At 39.9% G+C, this 24,671-nt stretch overlaps 1 protein-coding gene across 1 annotated transcript in view; it reads left to right on the plus strand.

The window, feature by feature from the left end:
• c3a.1 (complement C3a, tandem duplicate 1) overlaps positions 1-24,277 on the plus strand; it is a 28,528-nt gene extending 4,251 nt beyond the window's left edge. The window contains 40 exon segments of the mRNA NM_001105082.2: positions 1,854-1,948; positions 2,036-2,124; positions 2,522-2,604; positions 2,686-2,773; positions 2,848-2,950; positions 3,045-3,165; positions 3,260-3,375; positions 3,508-3,654; positions 5,143-5,242; positions 5,705-5,799; positions 5,888-6,079; positions 6,156-6,311; positions 6,447-6,576; positions 10,181-10,249; positions 10,378-10,578; positions 10,651-10,768; positions 10,887-10,975; positions 11,067-11,206; positions 11,467-11,679; positions 12,192-12,255; positions 12,366-12,455; positions 12,534-12,740; positions 12,832-12,907; positions 16,005-16,164; positions 16,256-16,351; positions 18,540-18,690; positions 18,811-18,896; positions 19,086-19,163; positions 19,256-19,411; positions 19,496-19,558; positions 20,023-20,104; positions 20,175-20,223; positions 20,290-20,380; positions 20,457-20,546; positions 20,779-20,881; positions 20,969-21,058; positions 21,764-21,856; positions 21,946-22,029; positions 23,788-23,932; positions 24,067-24,277. Coding sequence (NP_001098552.1) covers positions 1,854-1,948; positions 2,036-2,124; positions 2,522-2,604; positions 2,686-2,773; positions 2,848-2,950; positions 3,045-3,165; positions 3,260-3,375; positions 3,508-3,654; positions 5,143-5,242; positions 5,705-5,799; positions 5,888-6,079; positions 6,156-6,311; positions 6,447-6,576; positions 10,181-10,249; positions 10,378-10,578; positions 10,651-10,768; positions 10,887-10,975; positions 11,067-11,206; positions 11,467-11,679; positions 12,192-12,255; positions 12,366-12,455; positions 12,534-12,740; positions 12,832-12,907; positions 16,005-16,164; positions 16,256-16,351; positions 18,540-18,690; positions 18,811-18,896; positions 19,086-19,163; positions 19,256-19,411; positions 19,496-19,558; positions 20,023-20,104; positions 20,175-20,223; positions 20,290-20,380; positions 20,457-20,546; positions 20,779-20,881; positions 20,969-21,058; positions 21,764-21,856; positions 21,946-22,029; positions 23,788-23,932; positions 24,067-24,208 — 4,541 coding nt within the window. The 3' untranslated portion in view covers positions 24,209-24,277.
• Positions 24,278-24,671: the final 394 nt, after the last annotated feature.

A 24,671-nucleotide genomic window follows, 5' to 3' on the forward strand; every position in this document is an offset into this window, starting at 1 on the left:
ACTGTGCACGAAAGGCAGAGGTAAGGAGAAAGGTGCAACACATTTTAATGGAATACCTAAAGTCAGCTAAAATGAACGTGGAGTAGGTATCATTACATGGGCCTGGGATCAGTACCTGGGGATGGGATCACTCCTTCTGTGGCTCTGGGGCAACCCTCTTGGGGCCGTCCATTGCCGCGTGATTTGTGGAAGGCAGGTAGGCGGGCTGGTTGGTCCTGTCCTGGGAGGGGACCTTGGTGGGTTGGGGTCTCCAATGAGGCAAACAGAGGCTGCCATAAGTGGTTTGGCTGCCTCAGTCCCGTCTGTGCCTGACCAGAGCTCTCCCAGGGGAGGCGCTTGGTGGTGGGGTCCATGGCTTTCCCCTGTGACTGGCTCTTTCTTGGCTCCTCTCTTTTTGTGTGGTGTGGGCGATGTCTTTAACATCCCTCTCCCCTCTTCCCTACTTTTCTTTTCCATCTGGTCCAACAAAAACTATAACAAATATAATCAATTTAAAGGTAAATAAAGTTTAGCCCAAATTTAAAAATGAGTTTATATAAATATACACATTGTGAATCAGAAGATTCAAAGCCTTTAGCTCTTATCTGAATGTTCAGCTGTTGGACAGGACAAGTTAGAAAAAGAAAATTGACATGGAGGCATAGATATGAATGAAGGGGTAACAGATTTTTTCCTTATCTACTTTGAGCAATGGCATAGACCAGGGGTGGCCGTGGTGCAGGTTCGCTGACCCATGATCGTAAGATTGCAAGTTCGACTCCCGCCTTACATGCCTTTGAGACAAGTGTCCTTGGGCAAGAACCCCACCTAGCCTCTGGTGGTAGGGTTGGCACCAGCGTTTGGCAGCGGAACAGCCACCAGTATGTGAATGTGTGTGTGCATGTGTGTGTTAATGGGTCTGTGACTGTAAAGCGCTTTGGGCCTTGAAGAAGGTAGAAAAGCGCTATATAAGTATACACCATTTACCAATTACCATAGACCAAAAAAAAGCAGGTTATGTCTTGAGCCATGTTCATACTTTGCATGAAGTAATTGCTTTGAATGAAAGACAAGAGGCTCTAGTTTGTGCTGTTTCCCCTTGAGAATTTGAAATTGAAAAGAAAAAAGGTAAAGTAAATAAATGAATAGTGAATTATTTTTGAAATAGTTAATGAATAAAGTCATTTAATTTGATCTGAGTAAATTAAATAATTACTTTTTAAAAGTAATTTATACAACACGGAAAATAAACATGTACACTGACAAACATTCACACATCTGCCTAAACATCCACATAAACTAGCACAAAGCATGCATACATGCACAAATATCAACAAACACGCATAAGCATGTAAAAACATTCACAGACACAAATTTTAATCAATATTTTCAAACAGATGCATCAGAATGTCCTGATATATGTGTATGAAAATTCCATCATGGATTGGTTTGTGGCAAATATGTAAAAATTAAAATAAAACACTCCTGTCAAGCAATAACTCAAACATTATTGAAAATCATATTTAATGGATACAATGTTTAATGTGTGAGTTCAGTATGTATTATATGTCTATTTTTGATTAAACACATTTATATTCATCTTTTTTCTAATCAGTTTATAAATTTATAAATACGTAGATTTAATATATCAATATATTTGTTTTTAATTGTTTTTTTCTTTGTTTTCATTGCTTGAAATGAACCAATTAACCCATAGTTTCAGAAACATTCACAAACACAAATTTACAGTTGTGCACCAACATTTAGACAGATGTGCATCACATCTACATTCACACACGTTTGCATAAACATTCACTCACACATGCAAAAACATGAGACAGACAGCAAATGAACAAAGTGTGTGTGTTTTTTAGTGTATTACAGAATGTTTGGAGTGACCCCTCGCATGGAGCCACTAGAGAGACTTAATGATGCCCAGACTGACACCTCTATCTCGATCGAGATTGTGGTATTCTGCTTAATTCTTCCATGTTTTCAAATTGGCTTTTGATCAACAAATGGACCACCAGAAACACCAAATGTTGTCTGACTACAGACCCCTGAAGGCATCATCCTACCATTGGACCCTGTCTCTCTGAAGTCAGGACTGCACTCCGGAGACTACCAGCTGAATGAGATTGTCAGGTGAGATCTTCTTCAATGTGGTGTGACAAGGACAGTATCAAGAAAAAGTAATTAAGAGGGATGTCTCATTGAAAATGTTTTTGAGATAAATGCTGTAAACCAGTTTGAGATGATCTGGAGAAATTTGGAGAAGGGATAATGATGATGCTGAGGTCGGAGATACAAAGAAAGTGGATGAACAAAGAAGACATTCATGGAAGTAAAGAAGGAGGACATGAGGGTGATTGGTGTGAGTGCAGAAGATGCAGAGGAAAGGGTTAAATGGAAGCAGATGATTCTCACTGCTGCCTTCTGCAGATCTCTGCTTTAGCATGTGTACTTCATGACATATTTCCAGTGCAGAACCGTTTTCGTTTCTTGTAAATTCTAATCTTTTTGATAATGTGTGTCTGTATAGTCCTGGACTTTGGAAAATTGTGGCAAAGTTCCAGAGCAACCCACAGGAGAGCTTCTCTGCAAATTTCGAGGTCAAAGAATATGGTAAAATTGTTTCTTATAAACCTTCTTACTTACATATTTCTCTTGAAGGACCAAAACCAAACCTAAATACATTTTTCACAGTGCTCCCCAGCTTTGAGGTCAAGCTCTCTTCTCTGAGACCTTTTTTCTACGTGGACAGTGAGACTTTGGAGATTGACATTAAAGCCAGGTCGGTGAAACTTGTGTGAAACAACTTGTGGCATTAAAATCCTGTTTCCATGGTAACCTTTGTTTGGTTTGCAGGTATCTTTTTGGACAAGAAGTGAATGGAAATGCCTATGTTGTGTTTGGGGTCATGGACCAAGGACAGAAGAAGAGCTTCCCTGACTCTCTATCTCGAGTGCCGGTGAGAACAGATTGTACATTTTTCCAATTCCATCATGGTGATCTTTTTGCAATGTTTCAGAAAGTCAGAACTGCATGTGTCTTTGGGTCCTCAGATTGAAAACGGAGAAGGAAAAGTAGTGTTGAAGAGGGAACAGATCACAAAAACCTTTCAGGATATCAATCAGCTTGTGGGCACCTCCATCTTTGTTTCTGTTAGCGTGCTGACAGAAAGCGGTAAGATGAAGACAATCCATCCTCATGTCAATCGTGTTGCTTCAAAACGTGGCTGAAAAGACTTCATTGTTCAATTTGTTGAAATGTTTGACAGGGAGTGAGATGGTGGAGGCAGAGCTAAGAGGCATCCAAATCGTCAAATCTCCTTACACCATCACCTTTAAAAGAACTCCAAAATATTTTAAACCTGGAATGTCCTTTGATGTGGCGGTAAATCATTGACCTACATTTGTAATGTACATTTTGACTGCAACGTTTGTTGCACTGAATCTTTAAAAAATGTCAAAAGAGAAAAGTTGAACCTTAAATTGATGGTTTAACCTTTCTTTTATTGGATGACAGGTTGAAGTTTTAAATCCTGATGAAAGTCCAGCAGGGAACATCCCAGTGGTTGTAACTCCTGGTCCTGTAAGGGGCTTTACTGCAGCCAACGGCATGGCGCGGCTGACCATCAATACAGCAACACAGGATGAAAGGCTGTCAATCTCTGTAAGACCAAACCCACACCACTACAGTGGAAAAGCTGCTGCAAATATAACACAACATTTTCAGTTCATTGTGGTTTAAGTTAGTCTAAAGATAAAGGGAATGAAACTAACTAACTACAAGCCAGTCAGAATTAGTTCAGTAAAACTTAGTTGAATACTTTTGGCCAATTAAACTGAGTTTACTCCAACCCAATCCAGTTGACATCAATATAGGCCCTATATTATGCTATTCTTAAGCCTTTTGTAGTAAACAATATCGATATATATTATAATATATTACCTTTGGCACACAAAAGAACACATCTTTTAGTAAATATTGGTTATTTTCCTGAGTTATTTTCCTAGGTGACTCGATCTCTGAGGCACCGGCTTGAACTCCTAGTGGGTGCCGCTCATTTCATGACGTTAATGAAACGTACATTTCATGTACGTACAGCTGGCCATAGCAGCGTATCTGCATTTGGCTCACGAAAACAAACAACCGAACTCTTGCAAAGATGGATGTGCATGTTATAAAAGAAAAGCGTTTTAGCCGTTCACTGCTAGCTCCACGGAGAAAGTGGGTTTGTGTGTTAGCCTGGGGCCGGTGCTGGCAGCACAGACTCTTCCTGGAAGGGGCTGTTTTCACTGGTCTACGTCACCCCGTGAGAACCCTCTTGTTTTCATGGGTTGGGATGGGCTGCTGCTCAAAACCCAAGTTTTTAGAGGAATACTCAGAAATGCGTGAATGGATCAAAATACCGCCTGGGGGTTTCTTTTCATGAAGAAAGAACATTATAATGTACTTGTAAACAAAAAAACAAAAATATTTTGCATGGTATAGGCCCTTTAGGGGCAAAGTACACAAAATATTGGATACTGAAAAATAGTTTTCTTAAAATTGAATTATTGTAATATTAACATAATTATAACATTATCATGTGCAGTGAAAACCTACATGTAAAAAATTATCATTATTAATCGTTTTACTCTTTCTTGTAAGGAATACATTTTATTAAAAGTTTCTTTTTTTAAATTTTGCAGCAGATAACTATAAATATGGTCAATTTGGGCATTTCTGAACAATTAATAATGTCTATTTATTAATCAATGAGGAAATGTTTACTTTGCTCAGCTATTTGCATTTTTATTAATCATGCTACTCAACAATACATTTTCGCGACTACATTTTGTTGTTTTGTACTTTCAAATATATTATGTATTATTCTTTAATTCATTTTACATGAGCGCCAATGACCCTCCTTATGTTTTACTAACAGTAATCAGAATTTTTCATTGATTACTTTGTGACTCTTCAGCTTTTTATGTGCTATTTTTAAACTATTTTATCAAGTAGCCTCCTTTGAACCATGTTCAGCATCATTTGTTTTTTCCACTGGGAGATTACAGCACATTCAGCTTTTGAAAAGACAATTGCTGACATTTAGCTGAATTATCTCCACTGTTTTACCGAAGTGAAATCAATGTGTTCCTTTAATGTCCTTCACAGGCAAAGACTGATGATCCAGACATTTCCCTTAACAGACAAGCCGAAGCCACAATGCAGGCAAACCAGTACTCTACTAACAGCAAGACTTACATCCATATTGGTAAGGAGGGCTGAGTAGAAAATAAGTTTAATTAAAGTGTATTAAAAATCAAATCAACCTTTACTTATAAAATGGAGTGTCTATTCATCAAATCTATAAATTCAATTTATTTTATGCAATTTAGTGCCTTCGTTTTTAAACAAAACACAAATAAAAACATAGTGTTTACAGTAAAATTCCTAATCTATTAAGTGAAAACTTTAAGTTAAAACTATAACACTATTTAAAAGCAGTTTTTTTAGTAGTGATGAAAGTGATCAAATTAGAAAAAATGTACACATTTTAAGTAGAATTGTTTTAAATCAAAATTATAAACTAACTGTAAACATCTCATTTAGAATCACATTGATTCTTAGCCGTATCATTAATGAACATCTAAAATATGATCAAATGATCCAGTGTTATGATTCAACATTCTGCAGTCTACTCTTGCATGGCTTTGAGCACTCTTCCCACTTGCAGGTGTGGACACGCCTGAGGTCAAATTAGGTGACAATCTGAAGGTCAACCTGAATCTTAACAAGCAACCAGGTGGAAACCAAGACATCACTTATCTGGTGAGAGCTGTTGGCTTTTGATTTTAGGTCATAAACATACTTCACTCAGTGTTTCCTGATTGCTGGATTTGTGACTCTTTCCCCCCAGATCACCAGCAGGGGTCAGCTGGTGAAGTTTGGACGTTACAAAACAAGAGGCCAAGTGCTGATCTCCCTCATAATTCCCGTTACCCAAGAGATGCTGCCATCTTTCCGGATCATTGCTTTCTACCATCCCAGCGATAATGAAGTGGTGTCAGATTCAGTTTGGGTGGATGTTAAAGATTCATGCATGGGCTCGGTGAGTCATGTTCAAGCAGCTGTTTTTCCCAGCATGGAAAGGGCTGCCGCTTATGTCTGTGTGACAAAAATTGCAGCTGACATTGGAGCCAAAGACCCCTGCTGCTTCCTATGAGCCCCGCAAGATGTTTAGTTTAAAGGTCTCTGGAGATCCAGGTGCCACAGTGGGACTGGTGGCCGTAGACAAAGGTGTTTACGTCCTAAACAGCAAGCACAGACTCACGCAGAAAAAAGTAGGCCCCTGCACATTTAAAAGCTCTTGGTTGTTTGATGATTACTCAAGAATGATCCAACTCAGTCACCAGATTTTCTGCCTAATTTACAAGGGAATCTATAACCTTCAGATGTCTTATTTTTTTGCATCTCAGATTTGGGATGAGGTGGAGAAGTTTGACACTGGCTGCACTCCTGGTGGAGGGAAGAATGGCTTGAGTGTGTTCTTTGATGCTGGGCTGTTATTTGAGTCCAGTACTGCATCAGGAACAGTTTACAGACAAGGTAGGCACATTTTCCCTGTGTCAGTGACCTTTTTGCAGGGTGAAGTCACTTGTTATTCAAAATATTGCATTTTTTTTTCAAGTTGGGAGGTTGATACAACTCATGTTGGCTTAGAACAGGTAAATAATGAGAACAATAGTAGAATAGTGATTCCATTAGAAACTGGAATCTAGAATGAGTGCCATTGCAAACCTATTATTGTAAAAAGGAAACATTGTCCTTTGAAGGTTGGCACCAGTGTTCAGCAGCAGAACCACCATCAGTGTGCAAATGTGTGTAAATGGGTTAGCGGGCCTGTGACTGTAAAGCGCTTTGGGCCTTCGAGGACTGAAATATTGACTGTCTTTCAATTCTAAAAGTCATAAAAGTAAATTAGTGTTGTGTTGTTTTCTCTTGTAAATGCCTGGTCATTGCAGTTAAGAGGCAGAATTCCTTTATGAGGTGCCGTGTAGGACATTATTCAGAATTAGCATTCATAAACACATATGAAAACTCTCACACACACTAGTGAAATGCTTGTATACATACAACTGAAAATATATTCATTCACATACACATGTGAAATCTCTCACACACACTAGTGAAATCTCTCACATACACATGTGAAAATCCTCTCACACACACTACCGAAATCCTCTCACACACACTACCGAAATCCTCTCACACTCACTACCGAAATCCTCTCACACACACTACCAAAATCCTCTCACACTCACTACCGAAATCCTCTCACACACACTACCAAAATCCTCTCACACACACTACTGAAATCCTCTCACACTCACTACCGAAAATGCTCTCACACACACTACCGAAAATGCTCTCACACTCACTACCAAAATCCTCTCACACACACTACTGAAATCCTCTCACACACACTACCGAAATCCTCTCACACACACTACAGAAATCCTCTCACACACACTACTGAAATCCTCTCACACACACTACCGAAATCCTCTCACACACACTACCGAAATCCTCTCACACACACTACCGAAATCCTCTCACACACACTACCGAAATCCTCTCACACACACTACCGAAATCCTCTCACACACACTACCGAAAATGCTCTCACACACACTACTGAAATCCTCTCACACACACTACTGAAATCCTCTCACACTCACTACCGAAAATGCTCTCACACACACTACCGAAAATGCTCTCACACTCACTACCGAAAATGCTCTCACACACACTACTGAAATCCTCTCACACACACTACCGAAAAATGCTCTCACACACACTACCGAAATCCTCTCACACTCACTACCGAAATCCTCTCACACACACTACCAAAATCCTCTCACACTCACTACCGAAATCCTCTCACACACACTACCAAAATCCTCTCACACACACTACTGAAATCCTCTCACACTCACTACCGAAAATGCTCTCACACACACTACCGAAAATGCTCTCACACTCACTACCAAAATCCTCTCACACACACTACTGAAATCCTCTCACACACACTACCGAAATCCTCTCACACACACTACAGAAATCCTCTCACACACACTACTGAAATCCTCTCACACACACTACCGAAATCCTCTCACACACACTACCGAAATCCTCTCACACACACTACCGAAATCCTCTCACACACACTACCGAAATCCTCTCACACACACTACCGAAATCCTCTCACACACACTACCGAAATCCTCTCACACACACTACCGAAAATGCTCTCACACACACTACTGAAATCCTCTCACACACACTACTGAAATCCTCTCACACTCACTACCGAAAATGCTCTCACACACACTACCGAAAATGCTCTCACACTCACTACCGAAAATGCTCTCACACACACTACTGAAATCCTCTCACACACACTACCGAAAAATGCTCTCACACACACTACTGAAATCCTCTCACACACACTACCGAAATCCTCTCAAACACACTACCGAAATCCTCTCACGCACACTACCGAAATCCTCTCACACACACTACCGAAATCCTCTCACACACACTACCAAAATCCTCTCACACACACTACCAAAATCCTCTCACACACACTACTGAAATCCTCTCACACACACTACCGAAAATGCTCTCACACTCACTACCGAAATCCTCTCACACATACTACTGAAATTTCGATAGAAACGGAAGGCATTTCGGGAGAAACGGAAGTTGGCTGATTATCGCGAGATTTAACGGCAGTCAAAAGCGTTGCTAAGGTGATGTGTATCGGCAGCCTAAAACAACTCGGACCAAAGTAACAACTTTAAACTACAATAGATTGTTTGCACCTGAGGGAAAACTGGTCTGGGTGACCTTTTTGTCATTTTTGTATTATTTTTCCAACATTGGATTATGAGTCGTATAGTCTAATTACATGAAACACTTGTGAGTTCAAAGTTTAGTATTTTTTATTCAGAGTCAAACCATATCACTTGTTTTATAAAAAAAAATACTTTCATTTTTAAAAATTTAAATGAAAATCCAAAAACCCGGCCAAAAAAAAAACATGAGATTTTCCAGTATTCATAAATATTTCATAAACTAAAATGTAAGACATCAAATTAAATAGAAAGAAATAGAAACATTCAAAAAATTACATTTAATTTCCTCAATGAAATAATTAATGTTCTATATTCAGAGTCTTCCACGTCTGAGAGGATTTTGGTAGTGTGTGTGAGAGGATTTTGAGTAGTGTGTGTGAGAGGATTTCGGTAGTGTGTGTGAGAGGATTTCGGTAGTGTGTGTGAGAGCATTTTCGGTAGTGAGAGTGAGAGGATTTCGGTAGTGGGTGTGAGAGGATTTCGGTAGTGAGTGTGAGAGGATTTCAGTAGTGTGTGTGAGAGGACTTTTTGGTAGTGTGTGTGAGAGGATTTCGGTAGTGAGAGTGAGAGGATTTTGGTAGTGTGTGTGAGAGGATTTTTTGGTAGTGTGTGTGAGAGGATTTTGAGTAGTGTGTGTGAGAGGATTTCGGTAGTGTGTGTGAGAGGATTTCGGTAGTGTGTGTGAGAGGATTTCGGTAGTGTGTGTGAGAGGATTTCGGTAGTGAGAGTGAGAGGATTTCGGTAGTGAGTGTGAGAGGATTTCGGTAGTGTGTGTGAGAGCATTTTCACATGTGTATGTGAGAGATTTCACATGTGTATGTGAATGAATACATTTTCAGTTGTATGTATACAAGCATTTCAGTAGTGTGTGTGAGAGTTTACATATGTGTTTATGAATGCTAATTCTGAATAATGTCCTACACGGCACCTCATATTCCTTTGTAACTGCACACACACATTTAGTCTAAACTAGATAGATGGTATCTATCTAGGACAATCTGTTAATATATGTTGTCAAATATCCTGTGACTGTCTTGATCACTCTGGAGACTGTAAGTGCGCAATTTTTTTAGTAAACAAAAAACTAAGGAGGAGGGTCAGATCCGAATGAAACCATAGAAGACAAATGAAGGCTGAATGGTGGGGTCATTTAAACACCTTTAGACCAGTATTGCTGTGTGAAAGAGCCTTCAAAGTGTCTTTACTGTTTCCCTTCTTTGATCATTTGCTGACATCTGAGGACTTTTCAAGCTTCTTTTTGCTCATCTGTTTCTGTTCTGTTCTTGTTTCAGAAAAGAAATGTGCAGCACCGTCCAGGAGAAGGCGGGCCTCGACCATCATGGATGTCAGAACCACATTATGTGAGAAGTGAAGCAAATCTCAATGCATGCAATGTCATTTCAATTCCTAAAGAAGAAAGACAGTTTCTCTACTTTATTCACAATATTTGTCTCCTAAATGTTTCCATCTAAACTTTCATTGTGGTTAGTGAGTCAGTATAAGGAAGATCTACAGCGGGAATGTTGTTTGGACGGCATGAAGGACTCCCCAGTTTCATACACATGTGAGCGTCGCTCTGAGTACATTATGGATGGTGGTCAGGCTTGTGTCGATGCTTTTGTCACCTGCTGCAAAGAAATGGAAAAACAACAGCTTGAAAAGAAAGAGGAGAGCCTGCAGCTGGCCCGAAGTAAGTTTCTGTATCAACAAAACTGACTGTTCACATGGAAACAAACACCTCAAAGTTTCTTTTTGTATTCAGGTGAGACAGATGACAGCTACATGGATAGCAATGAAATCGTTACTCGTAGCAATTTCCCGGAAAGCTGGCTCTGGTCCGATATTATTTTGCCACAATGCCCCCCAAATACACCCAACTGGTGAGTCCATAGTAAAAACTGTCCTGCTGGAGGGACACTTCTCCATTTACCTGTAATCACACACACCCCCCCTTTGCCAGTTGTGTCTAAAAGTGCCCCTCCCTTATTAATTCTCAAGTGGCTCCACTTCATCTGTGAAAAATGTTCCTCTGCAAGATTCCATCACAACCTGGGAGTTCACCGGCATCAGCCTCTCAAGAACTCATGGTTAGTGGATAGTCAGCTCCTGTTTGTATTATATGACCCCTGCACCATGACCACTTCTGTAAACGTTTGATTCCTCTGGTATTTATTGAAGGCATCTGTGTGGGAGAGTCACTGGAGGTGATTGTTCGCAAAGACTTCTTCATAGACCTCCGGCTGCCGTACTCAGCTGTCCGCGGAGAGCAGCTGGAAGTGAAAGCCATTCTACACAACTACAGGCCAGAGCTCATAACCGTAAGAGCAGCAAAGCAGGATTATGACTGAAACTTAGACATGGGAAAGATAGAAATGCTTGATCAGCCAATGACACATTTAAATATTTGTTAGTGTTTTCTTTTAATATGGAAACTATGGGCTCCGAGGTGCTTGTTGCAGACTGAGGAGTAAGCAATTAATGTGACTTTTAACACAAAACCACAAATGTCACTTTATTCTACTGTTAGTCTTTATTTGTTGAAAGACTGAATTTTCTCCACCATTCTGTCTTTCTTCAGGTTCGTATAGATCTAGCCGAAGAAAAGGACACGTGCAGCGCAGCTTCTAAACGTGGGAAATATCGACAAGAGGTGAACGTTGGCGCCATGTCCACAAGATCTGTTCCCTTCATCATTATTCCCATGAAGGAGGGGACTCTTCCCATCGAGGTCAAAGCTGCTGTCAAAGACTCGTACCTGAGTGATGGAGTGAAGAAAGACCTGCGGGTGGTTGTAAGTCAATCTGGTTTTTTAACAAGTCTCAGCCTGGACACTGTTGTCATTGTACAAAAATAGCATAGCTGTGATTCACACGTAGTTTTAATAATAATAATTGATACTTCATTTATCCCACAATGGGGAAATTCTTCTCTGCATGTGACCCATCCCTTGGGGGAGCGGTGAGCTGCAGCCAAACCGCGCTCGAGAGGCAGTAGCGTTAAGGGTCTTGCCTAAGGGCCCTCACTGGGTGATGTTAATTGCTCGCCATTGATAGGGTAATTGCCCCAATCACATTGTTCATTCCCCTCTGGGAATCGAACCCAGGATTTCAGCCTCTCACCTCACCTTACCAACCAAGCTACCCAGCCGCCACATTGAGTTTTGAGTAAAAAAAATTGACCAAATCTTAAAAAAAGTTTCTAAGGCTTTCCAAAAAATAACTATTGTGACAGAAAGAAAATGAGCTTCAGACACTAGTATGCAGTGGCAAAAATAAGCTTATTGTCCAATATTTTCTTCCTCAGCCTCCAGGAGTTCTGGTTAAAGCTATAGAATCTACAATCTTGGATCCAGCTCATAAGGGGAAAAGTGAGTCCTATACATGATTTTTGCATAAATTGAAGTAACTTTTTTAACATAGCAATAAGTATTTCTGTGGACTCCTATATTCCATAACTGCACAATTGTGGGGTTTTTAGACGGTGAACAAGTGGAAGTTCTGAACAGCAACATTCCCAAAAGTAATTTTATTCCAAGCTCACCAACAAGCACTCAGATCTCATTGACAGGTCAGTTTTCATCCTCAAACTGAGCTCTGCATAGTTGCTGGTGATTATTTCCACTTTGGTTTTACATTTTGCACGCAGGCCGAGAACAAGTTTCTGGACTGGTGGAAAATGCCATCAGTGGAAAGTCAATGGGTACTCTGATTTATCAGCCCTCTGGTTGTGGAGAGCAGAACATGATCCACATGACCCTACCTGTCATTGCAACCATATATTTGGACAAAACCAACCAATGGGAAGCCGTTGGCTTTCAGAAACGGGCTGAGGCCCTTCAGCACATAAAAACAGGTAAGATGAAAGTTCGGGGTTGAAAAGCTGTGGTTGTATGCAAAGGGAAGTCATGGGTCATTCTCCAACAAACAACTACTTTTCTGTACAGGCTACACCAACGAACTAGCCTACCTAAAAGGCGACGGCTCTTTTGCTGTATGGGCTGATCATGGAAGCAGCTCCTGGTAAGGTTATCAGTATTATCCATCCTTCCATCCATTTATGCATCCTTTAACTGATGTGTCCATCCATCTGTCAGTTCATTTACGTCTAGCTGTTGACAGAAACCTTCATCCACTGACATGCCACTGAGCCAAAACAACAAGCCAAAGTTGGGTCAGAATCATATTTTTGGTCAAGTGCTATAAGAAAATTGTACTGACCATCAAGAATATCACAGAATGGTTACACATTTTTATAATGTGGGTTTTTTATTTAGCACTTTAGGCTTTATGCTTTTGTGGCCCCAAGGGACACTTTTTCTTGCAATGGAAGCGCACAAACAAGAGACGGAGGAATCAAGATTAAAATATAATTTAGTTGCAAACTCCTAAAACCAGTTAAAATGAAGAAGTTAAAAAGATGGGCACCACAGACACCCGTTCACTGGCCTGAGGACCTTTTTCACTAGGAGAAGTGGAGGCTCCCAAAGAAAATGTCAACTTATAATATAAACCACCCCACTCACACGGTGAACCCTTCACCCGAAGACACGCCACTCCAACCGGGGAAGGCCTCCACCTTACACACAGGACTGACGCCTGGGTCCTCAGCGCTGGTGACAAAACAAAACAGGGTCATTAAAAAGTTGGAGACAATAATTGAATAGTTCGTCTAAAAACAAACTAATAACAACGGGTCCCAGCAGTTCGGTGACCCAGAACCAACCCTAAAAATACAAGATTAACATAAGAACACCAGTTGGCTACTCAGGCGGGGGTTAGCCGTTCAATTGGATGCTGTACAGTGCAGTGAGTGCCGCTCGTCTTCGCTTTGGGGTAGATGAGGGGAGTCCAGGCCCCAAAATGTCCCGATCGCCTCCCTGGCGAATTTCCATCGGCGAGCACTCCAGACAAACCCTCCTTGAAGTCCAAACTGGATCCTTTTCCACACAGGATCAATAAAAGCTACCGATAAAAATCAGTATAAAAGCCACGTATAACAAACTGCGTATAAAAAAAAACAGCAGCTGTTCCACTCTTGGGAGCGTTAGAAAGTCCCTGGTAAAACAGAAAAAAAAAAATCAACATTAACACTTAAAATTATCAGCTTTAGGTAAACGCAGCGCTTGAGCGACGCCAGCTTACCAAGGCTCTGTCTGTTCAGCACCTGGTAAACAAAAACAAAAAAAAAGCGCTAAGCTATCCACAGAGCTGCAAGAGCTCACCCTTTGGCCGCGAGTATCCGGCGCTAAAACCAGCATAAAATTAGGAAAGCCGACCACACACTGACAACAGGCTACCACCGCTACCTTACTTTGTGGGGCTAAACCGGATGTATACAACTGGAAGTGGGCGGTTCCAGTGGCCAAATGCTGCACATCCTGCCAGTGACCGCCTAAGGTTTTTATACTGCCCCAAGAGGCCACCGCTCGTAATTATTCTCAGCCACACCTGAGCCAGTTAATCCTACTACACTTTCAAAATTTTATTTGTATTTACCACATGTATTTACATTGTATTTACCAATTATCATTTAGCACACATGCTAAATACATCAACATGTTAGTTAAATAAGAGGCTCGTCTTCAGTATTTTTAAATTAGAGGAATGAGACATCGTGCTACAGGGTTTTGTATAACTTATTCTACCGTCATGGCTGAAGTGTTTACATGTTTCTTCATTCAAACCAAATGATGAGGTACAAGGCTGGCCCTCACCCCCTTCCTGCTTTTCATTTTAACTCCCTTAAATTCAAACGTGTTGGGTGTGATTTGTTGACGCTACAAACTGTGCTCACAAAATGGTTTCATTCTACTGAGATGTGCTGGTTTCAGGTTTCAATAGCAATGCCTCAGATGTTTGCAGTCAGCACAAACCATGAGCTGGGAAAAGATGAAATAGTGCCTTATAGTCCTGTAGAAAATGCAGGGTAATGTGATCTTTCAGCTAATCAAGACAAGTTTAAAAAAATCTCACAGAATTGTAAATAGTTTAATGTTTTATAATAATGTTTTATAGTTATTTAGTGCTTCACCACCTTCTTAAAATGCCCAAGTCCTTTACGGTCGACGGCCCATTCACCCATACACATACATTCACACACTGATGGCAGCTCTTTATGGAGTGATATTTCTGCCACTACGTTGAACACAAAACTTTCTAAGTTGCAAATGAAAAAATAAATATTTGCTTTTCAATTAGATTTATTTTGCTTTCAATATTTTTTTGCTTTCAACCAATCAGCAGCTGTTTGATAGCAGCTTTTTCACATCAAACTGAAACTAATGTCAGCAAAATCAAAGATAGGGAAAAAAGTGATATGACACAAAGCATGCGAGAACTTTTTTGGCTCTGGCAGTTTTATCACGCTAAGTCGCACTCCGAGTGGTCAGCAAAATCAAAGATAGGAAAAAGCTAGATTTGACACAACGCATGCAAAAACGGGTGTTTTGCAAACGGAAATGCATTTTTAAAAGAAAAAAAAAATTCAAAGCAAAATAAAAAAAAATAGAAAAACAAATATTTAATATTTTTACTTGCAACTTAAAAAGTTTTGTGTGCAACGTGGTGGCAGGAATAAATAATCAGTTCATAGCTCTGCTGCCTTAAGATACGTTCACACCAGGAATGTGACGCACATTCAAGAACGCTCTAAACTGGGGTTCTTGAAAGCACATATAGCCATGGTGTTCCCACTGGGCAAGGAAGGAGAGGCTCCTTCTTGTTTTTTCTTTTCTATTGTTCACTAGTGCATGTCCACCAATCATAGCTGGTAGAAGCTTGGTGTTAAATGTTTTAAGTGGGGCAAATCTTGTGAATCTTGTTCCAAGCTTTATCTTTCACAGCTCTATTCCGTTATATGAATGACTTGTCACTGATTCCTCCAGTCAGAGGTCGCCTGCACTGCCTCTGCATTAAAGCTACCCTATCAGACTACTATTTATTTATGTGCAACTACTACAAAGATAGATTTGTTAACTGTTCATTCTAGCAAGCTTTGTGCCTCCAGGCTTTGGTTATACAGTTTTAGAATAAGGTAGTTAGGTTATGTGCTTGGCACACTCAGCCTTGATGGTTTCTGTGAAACTGAACCACTGCATTGTCTTCTTTATTCCACAAGGTTAACAGCATATGTTATTAAAGTGTTTTCCATGGCCAACAACCTGGTGGCCATCAAAAAGGAACACATTTGTGATGCTGTGAAGTTCCTGATACTCAGAGCTCAGCAGCCCGATGGCTTGTTCACAGAAACTGGAAAAATGTACCATGGAGAGATGATTGTAAGTGAAACCACTGATCTTTAACTGTTTCATGTCCACGTTTCCAACTTAGAATAAGTTAAGACTTTGCTTATATTTATGTGCACTCTAGGGTGATGTCCGTGGCTCTGACTCTGATGCCTCTATGACAGCGTTCTGCCTCATTGCCATGCAGGAGTCACGCTCGCTCTGTTCAGCCACTGTCAATGTAGGTTTCTGATAATAAATCTAACTACTTTTTTAACATTCTTTCTTTTTCTTTTTCTTTTTTTGCAAACCGGTGTTTGCAAAATTATTGTTTTTTAGAAAAATTTTGTTTTTCTTAAAAGTGTGTGCATTATATCAAATGTGGCATCATCCACCCAGATCAAGTACAACTGGTTACGAAGTGAACAGTAAACAAAGTGCTACAGCAGGAAGTTTCAAGGCTGATCCTAACAATTGTCTTTAAAATTTAGCGTCCACTAAGGATTGGAAGAAGACAAACAGAATGCACTGAATAAATCCATAGATCTATTCAGCAAACGGAAAATTCAGATTGTTGAAAATTTAATCCCAACAAAAATTTGAAGGAGAAGACACCTTCAACAACTTGTCTGCATGTATCTGTGAACATCTGGCCTTACCATAAAACTTTCATTCTTAGATTTGAGAGTTTCAAAGCAAACAAAGCAAGAATTCTGTGTGATGTGTCTCAACAATGCTATTATATCAGGGAGGTTTGATGCTGCTGGGCCACACTTAAACTCTGTTTGCTTTTGGCAGATCCTCCTCTTGCCCCATTTCACATGTTGACTTACCTGTGAGTGTCTTGCCAAGCTGGTATATAGTGCATTGGAGTGCCACGGTGGCAGCTGATTATGTAACTGTATCAGAATTCAGTCATGTACTCAATGCTTTAACCCTGGAGCTGTCAACAGCAACAGCAAATAACACACTCTTTGAACTACTCTAGCTCATCGATCTATTAAGTAGTTAACATTATTCTAATGTCTTCTGATGCAAAGAAAAGCTGCTTGTTTGTTGTTTTGGTTTATTTTAAAATAAAAATTTGATACAATTTTTCTGCTATAGTAAAAGGAATAGGGCCAAAGTTTCAATGTCTATACCTCAAAAACTACTACAGCTAATGGTATGAAACATATTGACTGGTAACTTCTGAATTTTCTACCCAAGCTGTAAGAAGTCTGTGAAGACTTATATTCATCCAGGTAGATTCCATCATAGTAGTAGGTGTAAAGGTTGTCATCTGGACTAATTTTTTTTAAAGCTGAAGATATTTCACCTCTTATCTAAAAGGCTCTATCAATTGACTGGTTCACATATTTAGTTAAAAAAACACATATGATCTTTTTAACACTTGTGTTTTCCTATGACCACACCCTTACATTGACGTGTTCTCCGTACCATGACAAAGGTGGATAAAGGTGAAGAGGACTTCATGTAATCCATGGACACCAGTGAAGATCACAAATCATTGAAGAAAAAAGGTTCAGCGCACTGTTTAGTGGGTCTAGATGACCCAACTCTCAATGTTAAAGTGCCTAGGATAGCATAAGGGTTACACTTTGTCAATTGACAAAGCATTATGGATAAGAGGTGAAAAGTCTTCAACTTTAAAAAACTTAGTCCAGATGACAACCTTTAAATCTACTTTAAGCTCTAATAAAGCTTACTTAGTTGCACCACCAGGTTGTTGGTTATACAAAACACGTTTAGGCCATAATCTTCCAAACCATTGGTGCTACAAACAATTTATTCTCTTTTGAATTCTTGGAGACTATTGTAACTTTTATCAAGTTGGAGTACCCATCTCCATCTAATTAGATTTTTCACAGTTTAAGATTTTTGTAGAAACACTTTTTAGGTACTCTGTTCTTTACCAGATAGACCTATCCGTACAAATAATTTATTTTACACAATTCTATACTGTTTTTGTAAAACATGTAATGCAAATTAGAGATGTGTGGTGGTCAACCTAATCACATTTTCTGCCTTTTAAGAGTTGTAGGAAGGACATCCTGATTGTCTTAGTCCATGATTTATCAGTGTTGTCCTACAGTGATTTACATTTTTTTTTAAATTTACTTTTATTTATCCCACAATGGGAAAATTGTTCTCCGCATTTTGACCAATCCCCTAGGGGGAGCGGTGAGCTGCAGACAAGCCGCGCTCGGGGGGCACGGCTTATCTTTCATAGTATTTCTGAATGATTAGTGAGAAACTCTCTGGTATGTCTGCAGATATAACACAGAGATTACTAGTGTTTCAAGAGTAATGGAATTATGCGCCAAAATGGCAGTCCTCACAAATCTTGTCTCCACTTTTTGTACTCCAGCTTTTAACCACTGAAACTTTACTCTCTTTAATCATTTGTTTCTCCCCCTCCTGTGTAGACCCTGCCAGGCAGCATTGACAAGGCAGTTGCCTACCTGGAGAAACGACTTCCCAGCCTTACAAATCCTTACGCTGTTGCCATGACATCATATGCTCTGGCTAATGAGGGAAAACTAAACCGCGATATTCTCTACAAGTTTGTTTCTCCAGGTGCTGAAACAGAAATCATTCAACAAGCATCACTCAATACTGCTGATTCTAGGATTTATAACCTATAACATGTCCCTGTTTGGCATGTGTCATGGTAACAGTTTTGCTCTTGTCTGCCAGAGTTGACCCACTGGCCTGTTCCTGGAAAGCACCTCTTTACCCTTGAGGCCACAGCTTATGCTCTTCTGGCTTTGGTCAAGACCAAGGTGAGCTCATCCCTTATTCACATAAAGAATCTTGCTTGCGCTGGTTCACATATTTATTTAAAAAAAAACATATATGCTCCTTTTTAACTAAACCTTTGATCAGGAAGAGGACATTTCTTACAATAGAGGGTTATATAACTTCAGACACATGACGTGTATATTTGTTTAAACTTCTTTCTTCTTTTTAAGTCTTTTGAAGATGCCAGACCTGTTGTGAGATGGTTCAACCAGCAGCAGTTTGTTGGTGGGGGTTATGGATCCACCCAGGTTCGAAATAATTTTGACCTCGTTGTACTTTCAGGAATATACATTCAAAATCCTTCTGGAGCCCTAAATCTGTTTCCCCCTCTCTCATTTAGGCTACAATAATTGTGTACCAGGCTGTAGCAGAGTACTGGGCCAATGCTCAAGAACCAGAGTATGATCTGAAAGTGGATATCTTGTTGCCAGGCAAATCAAAGCCTGACAAATATGAATTCAACCGTGAAAACAGCTATGCTACAAGAACCTCTAAAGTGAGATCCTGCTGCTGATACACTTAAGCTCTGTGTTTGTTCATTTTTTGTTAGTTTTATTTATGACTGAGTCTGTCCCTGCAGATCAAAGACATAAACAAAGATATAAAAGTGAAGGCTACTGGATCGGGAGAAGCTGTTCTCAAAGTAAGGACTGCATCTTTTTTGAGTAATCAGTAATCATGAGGACAGGACTGGTTTCCAGGAAGCCTTCACCAAGAAAATATCTTTATTCTCAGAATGTGAACCACAGTCACCAGAAAACATCTTCATCTCTTTTTTAAACAACTTTGATCTTTCTATTAAACTCAATAAAATAGCAAAGAGGAATATCATGAAGACAATTCATCTACATGGAGAGAAGGGGACTTTTAAAGTGACAACTTTAAAGTTGACCTCATTTATAGAAATCTGTTTGAACATGGGGTTTTGAAATGGGAAGAGCAAAGAGTTTTTCAATCCTGGTTCTTATTTTAAAGCCATAGTGCTGCTCTCAAAAATCTTTTTGGTTGGGGTTCTCCCTTTTGCCCCCTACCAAGTGCAAACAATTTCCATGATTTTGATTTGCTTTGGTTAATATGCACATTTATTTTGCTTGTCCTGTTGGTCAGATGGTGTCCTTGTACTATGCTCTGCCTGAAGAAAAGGAAAGTGACTGCCAGAAGTTTAACGTGTCAGTGCAGCTGCTTCCAGGTAACTGTCTGTTTCTAGAGTTTTACTGTTTTACTTTTTGAGCCATATAAAAAGAAGTTTCTTCCTGCAGCTAAGAATATTGGGAATCAAAAGGTCTACAAGCTTCAGATAGAGGTTTTGTAAGTAACATTGTTTTTGCTCTGCTCCAATTCTCTGCAGTTTCTTTATAGTGCTCTCCTTTGCAGATACAAGGACAGCAATCGTGATGCCACCATGTCCATCTTAGACATCGGTTTGCAGACAGGCTTCACTCCCAACTTAGATGACCTAAAAGCTGTAAGACTGTAAATCAGTTCAAAATGAGATTTACTGAGTGCCCAAAACCAATGATGACTTGTACTTGTGTCTGTAGCTGTCTGGAGGGCGATTTCCCCTCATTAGCAAGTATGAAATGAATACAGCTCTGTCGGAACGAGGCTCACTCATCATCTACCTGGATAAGGTTTGACCCCTGGCTGCTTCTTGTTACTGTCTGCATGTTCTGGATCATCTGACCTTTGTGTAACGTTTATATCATACAACTGAGTTATTAAACAAGATCACAAGCAGAAGAATTTGAAACTCAGAAAGAACAGGCCCGCTCACATAACCATTCAGCTAACAGTCTTGCTGGCTGATCAGAGTATTCCTAAATGACAGCAAATTACTGACCTCTGAATTACATTTATCTGTAGATTTCTCACACCCGACCAGAGGAGATCAGTTTCAGGGTCCAGCAGACCATGGAGGTGGGCGTTCTTCAGCCTGCAGCAGTGTCTGTCTATGAATATTATGAGCGTAAGAACAGGCTGCCTCTGTTCTCATCAGAGTAATGATAAGTGAAGATAAAAGTTAATTTTATGAAGACCCTTTTTCTGTTCACAGAAACACCTTGTGTGAAGTTTTACCATCCAGAGAGGGAGGGAGGACAGCTGCTGAAGCTCTGCAAAGATGACGAGTGCACATGTGCAGAAGGTAACTAGGTAACATTTGTGTCCCAGGACTTCTACTGATGACTCCAGGCAAGAATGATACAAACCAATCAGTATCAAACAAAAGCATGCATCTGCACGCTGCTTTTGTCTGAGTATAGATGTTGAAAAAATGCCCCTGGTATACAAGAAAAGCACCAAAACACAACGGTACATATATTTTTTAACATGGGCCATGACTGAAGTTGTATGAAAGCTCTGATAGTGATATGCATGATTGATTTGGCCTTTGTTCTACATAGAAGCCGCATCTGACTAAACCCTTTCTAAAGTTAGATAACTTTATTGCCTGTTCAAAAGAAAATAAATGTCTTTGAACACGGCAATAAATCAGATTTCTTGATTAAAAAGGAAAAATAAATAAATAAATAGTAGTAAATAGTAAGAACAATAATTAAAACAGATACAAGGGTCATTTAAGGCAGTAATTGCTTTAGAACTTTGTTTTTTTTGTATATTGCTGGTTGTGTATACACCAGCAATATACAATATATATGTGTGCCAGTCCCAAGTCCAGGTAAATATATTTACCTGGACTTGGGACTGGCACACAAAAGCAGTGGATGATGCTCTTTGTGGTTGCACAAGATGTTCTTATGGTCAGCTGTTTTCAGTTGCACTAAAATTTACAGTGACATTAGCTTCTGTTTCAGACAGTGCGCTTACACTGTTCTTTGCTTTTTTCTAGAGAACTGCAGCATGCAGAAGAATGGTCAAATCAGCAACGATGAGCGAACATCTAAAATCTGTGAGAGCACAGAGAGCAGCAAAATTGAATATGGTAAGAGCTGCGCTACATTTGCAACTGTTTGAGTGTGCATCTTCCGTATGCACATTTTAAGACTGACAGCTTCCCTTGTCGCCTTACAGCGTACAAAGTTCTGGTGGAAGATGTTGTCCAAAAACCGTCTATAGACATCTATGCCATGCGGGTGCAGGACTCCATCAAAGAAGGTTGGTGATAATGTGCAGTTGTTTTTTCTCTCTGACACCAACAATGCTACTTTCTGTGCAATTTATACTAATAAACTGTTCTCCTAGATAAGGGTTGGGGTTGGCTTATTGGGTTAACACAAATAGAGTTAAATTCCATTGTATGTGTTGGCTTAGCCAGATATTCACAATACAATACTCCCGAGTCTGTTTGACAAGTTTGTTGGACTGCATGTCCATCAATGAATTCAGCCACCAAGTGTTGGGTCAGTTTACAGCTCTTCTTACCTCTAAAAGAGAGATGGTTTAAGGTCAGATCACATGACTACCTAATGTATCCCTGTCTTTCTGCCAAGAGTCCATTTGATGAACATCCTTATGCTCAAACACAGTAATTGTTATGAACAAACTGAGCAGTAGAGAAATCCAATAACGGAACAGAACAGATCTTTCTGTCTGTCTGATGCCAGTGCAGCTCAGTTTCCTCTACAAGTTTAGACCCCTTTCCTCGCAGACAAGTTACATCCCATTCCTTGATCTAATCCTATATTTATGACCAAGATCTGACAGCACCGGACCCTCATAAACCTTTCCGCAAGTTGTGGGGTTGGAGACTGGATATCCTTTTTAGCCTTTCTGGGCTGTGTCCACCTGGGTCACACAGTTTGACTGTATAAGAGAACTGGACTTAGTGAATCGTTCCTCCTTACATTCCAAATAGGAAGTACCTGCTGGTCCCAAAAAGCCGAAATCCCATAGACTTGTGTTGAGAAGTAAAAACCTTTTACTTAGTCATCATATTTGTCAAAATAACCAACCTGATGCCTTTATTTTTAACACGTTCTTGCTTATGGGAATTTTTTCATGACATTAATTCTTTATTGTAAGTTATTCAATTTATAAACTGACCGGTCTCAAGAAAAGTATATGGTCTTGCATTGAACATTTGAAATGTTTGAGAGAATCCCCTGAGCCCAGTTTCCAGTGTGGCCTTTTGACAAACTCACTTCTGATTGGTGAGAGTGGTTGCCATAGAAATGTTGACTCAGACCAACTTGGACCAATCACCGCTTACTGAAGTTGTCTGGCTTCAACATCGTGAAAAAACTGACTGAACTGACTTATTTTTGCTTTGGCTTGCTTGCTCAGACCCCAGGGCTGGCTCTAGGCAGTAGCTCTGGTGACAGCAATCTGAACAACACTACAAATGCAATACTGTAGAAACTCCATCATTCTATCAGTGAATATCATATTTCAATTGTCCATTAATTGGAACAGAATGCTAAAGCTCTCAAACTTTAACCACTTGGCAGAGTGATTGATTCTAAGCAGCAGTGGAAACGTAATAGTTTTCTGGTTGGGAACCATGGCCACTAACTGGAGGTGCTGATTCTTATCAATTGATTCTCCACACTTATCAGCGTACACCAGAAGGTATTCTTATACTCCCAAAGAGACACCCTTCTTCCTTTTGGCTGTGCTGAAATAAAATTGTCCATAAAGTGGGGGACAAGGGGGTTGCTTTATACTTTTAAAAGTTTGACTTACTGTTGGTTACAGAAACAAAATTCCCACTCTTTTAAAAGGATGGAGTGAGTATCAATAACTGTTAATGTATCACACTACTCACAATGTATCCTGAGGGGCACAGTTACAGTTTATCCTTTTTCCATGTCAGACACATTAATTTGTGATGGTCTGTGCCTGAAATCGAATTTTTAAGGTTATTTTTTTCTGTAAGTTATCCCCTCACACACACATTTCCCTTTGTTATTACAGGAAGTACAGATGTTGGCCCCAGGGGAAAACTGCGGCCATTCCTCAGTTATCCCCATTGCAGAGATGCTTTGAAACTGCAGAAAGGTAAAACATACCTGATCATGGGATCATCCAGAGACATTCACAAAGATGAAAAACAGCTCACGTAAGTTTGGTTTATGCAAATCGGTGTCCACATGTATCCCCATACAACTCACATGAATTGGACTCACCTGTGGTTTTCACTTTAACCACAGGTTTAACCAAGATTTAATTGTTCGTCCACTTCTTTGCTTTCAGATATCAGTACGTCCTTGGAGAGAGAACTTGGATTGAGTATTGGCCAACAGCAGAGGAGTGTCAAGGGGATGAACACAGAGCCACATGCCTGGGCTTAGATGAGATGCTAGAGCAGTTCAGAGTGTTTGCATGTCAGCAATAAAGAAAGAAAAAACTTCTCCTTTTTGTTTTTTCTGTTAAAAGATGTGTGCAGAATAAAATGTACCAACCTGGGCTGTGTTATTTGGAATTTTGCTTTTATTTTGCCAAATAAAAAACCTACAAGGATAAGGTATCAAACATTAAAAAAACATGTCAAGGACCAAAGAAAAGAGAGAAATTCATTAAACCTAAACAATTATGAATTGCTGAATGTTTCTTAGCCCTTGTGCTATCTTAGATGACCCCACCCTTACATTGACGTGTTCTCCCTACCAAGACAAAGGTGGATAAAGGTGGAAAGATTTCATGTAATCCATGTACACCAGTGAAGATGTCAAATTATTTAAGTAAAAAGGTTCAGCGCACTGTCTAGTGGGTCTAGATGACCCAATTCCCAATGTTAAAGTGCCTAGGATAGCACAAGGGTTACAGACTGCAGGTCTGTCCATTGTTTAAGTTTATTT

The sequence above is a fragment of the Oryzias latipes genome, chromosome 1 (genome assembly GCF_053564925.1).
Source record: "Oryzias latipes strain Hd-rR chromosome 1, Olatipes_Hd-rR_3.1".
NCBI lineage: Eukaryota > Metazoa > Chordata > Actinopteri > Beloniformes > Adrianichthyidae > Oryzias > Oryzias latipes.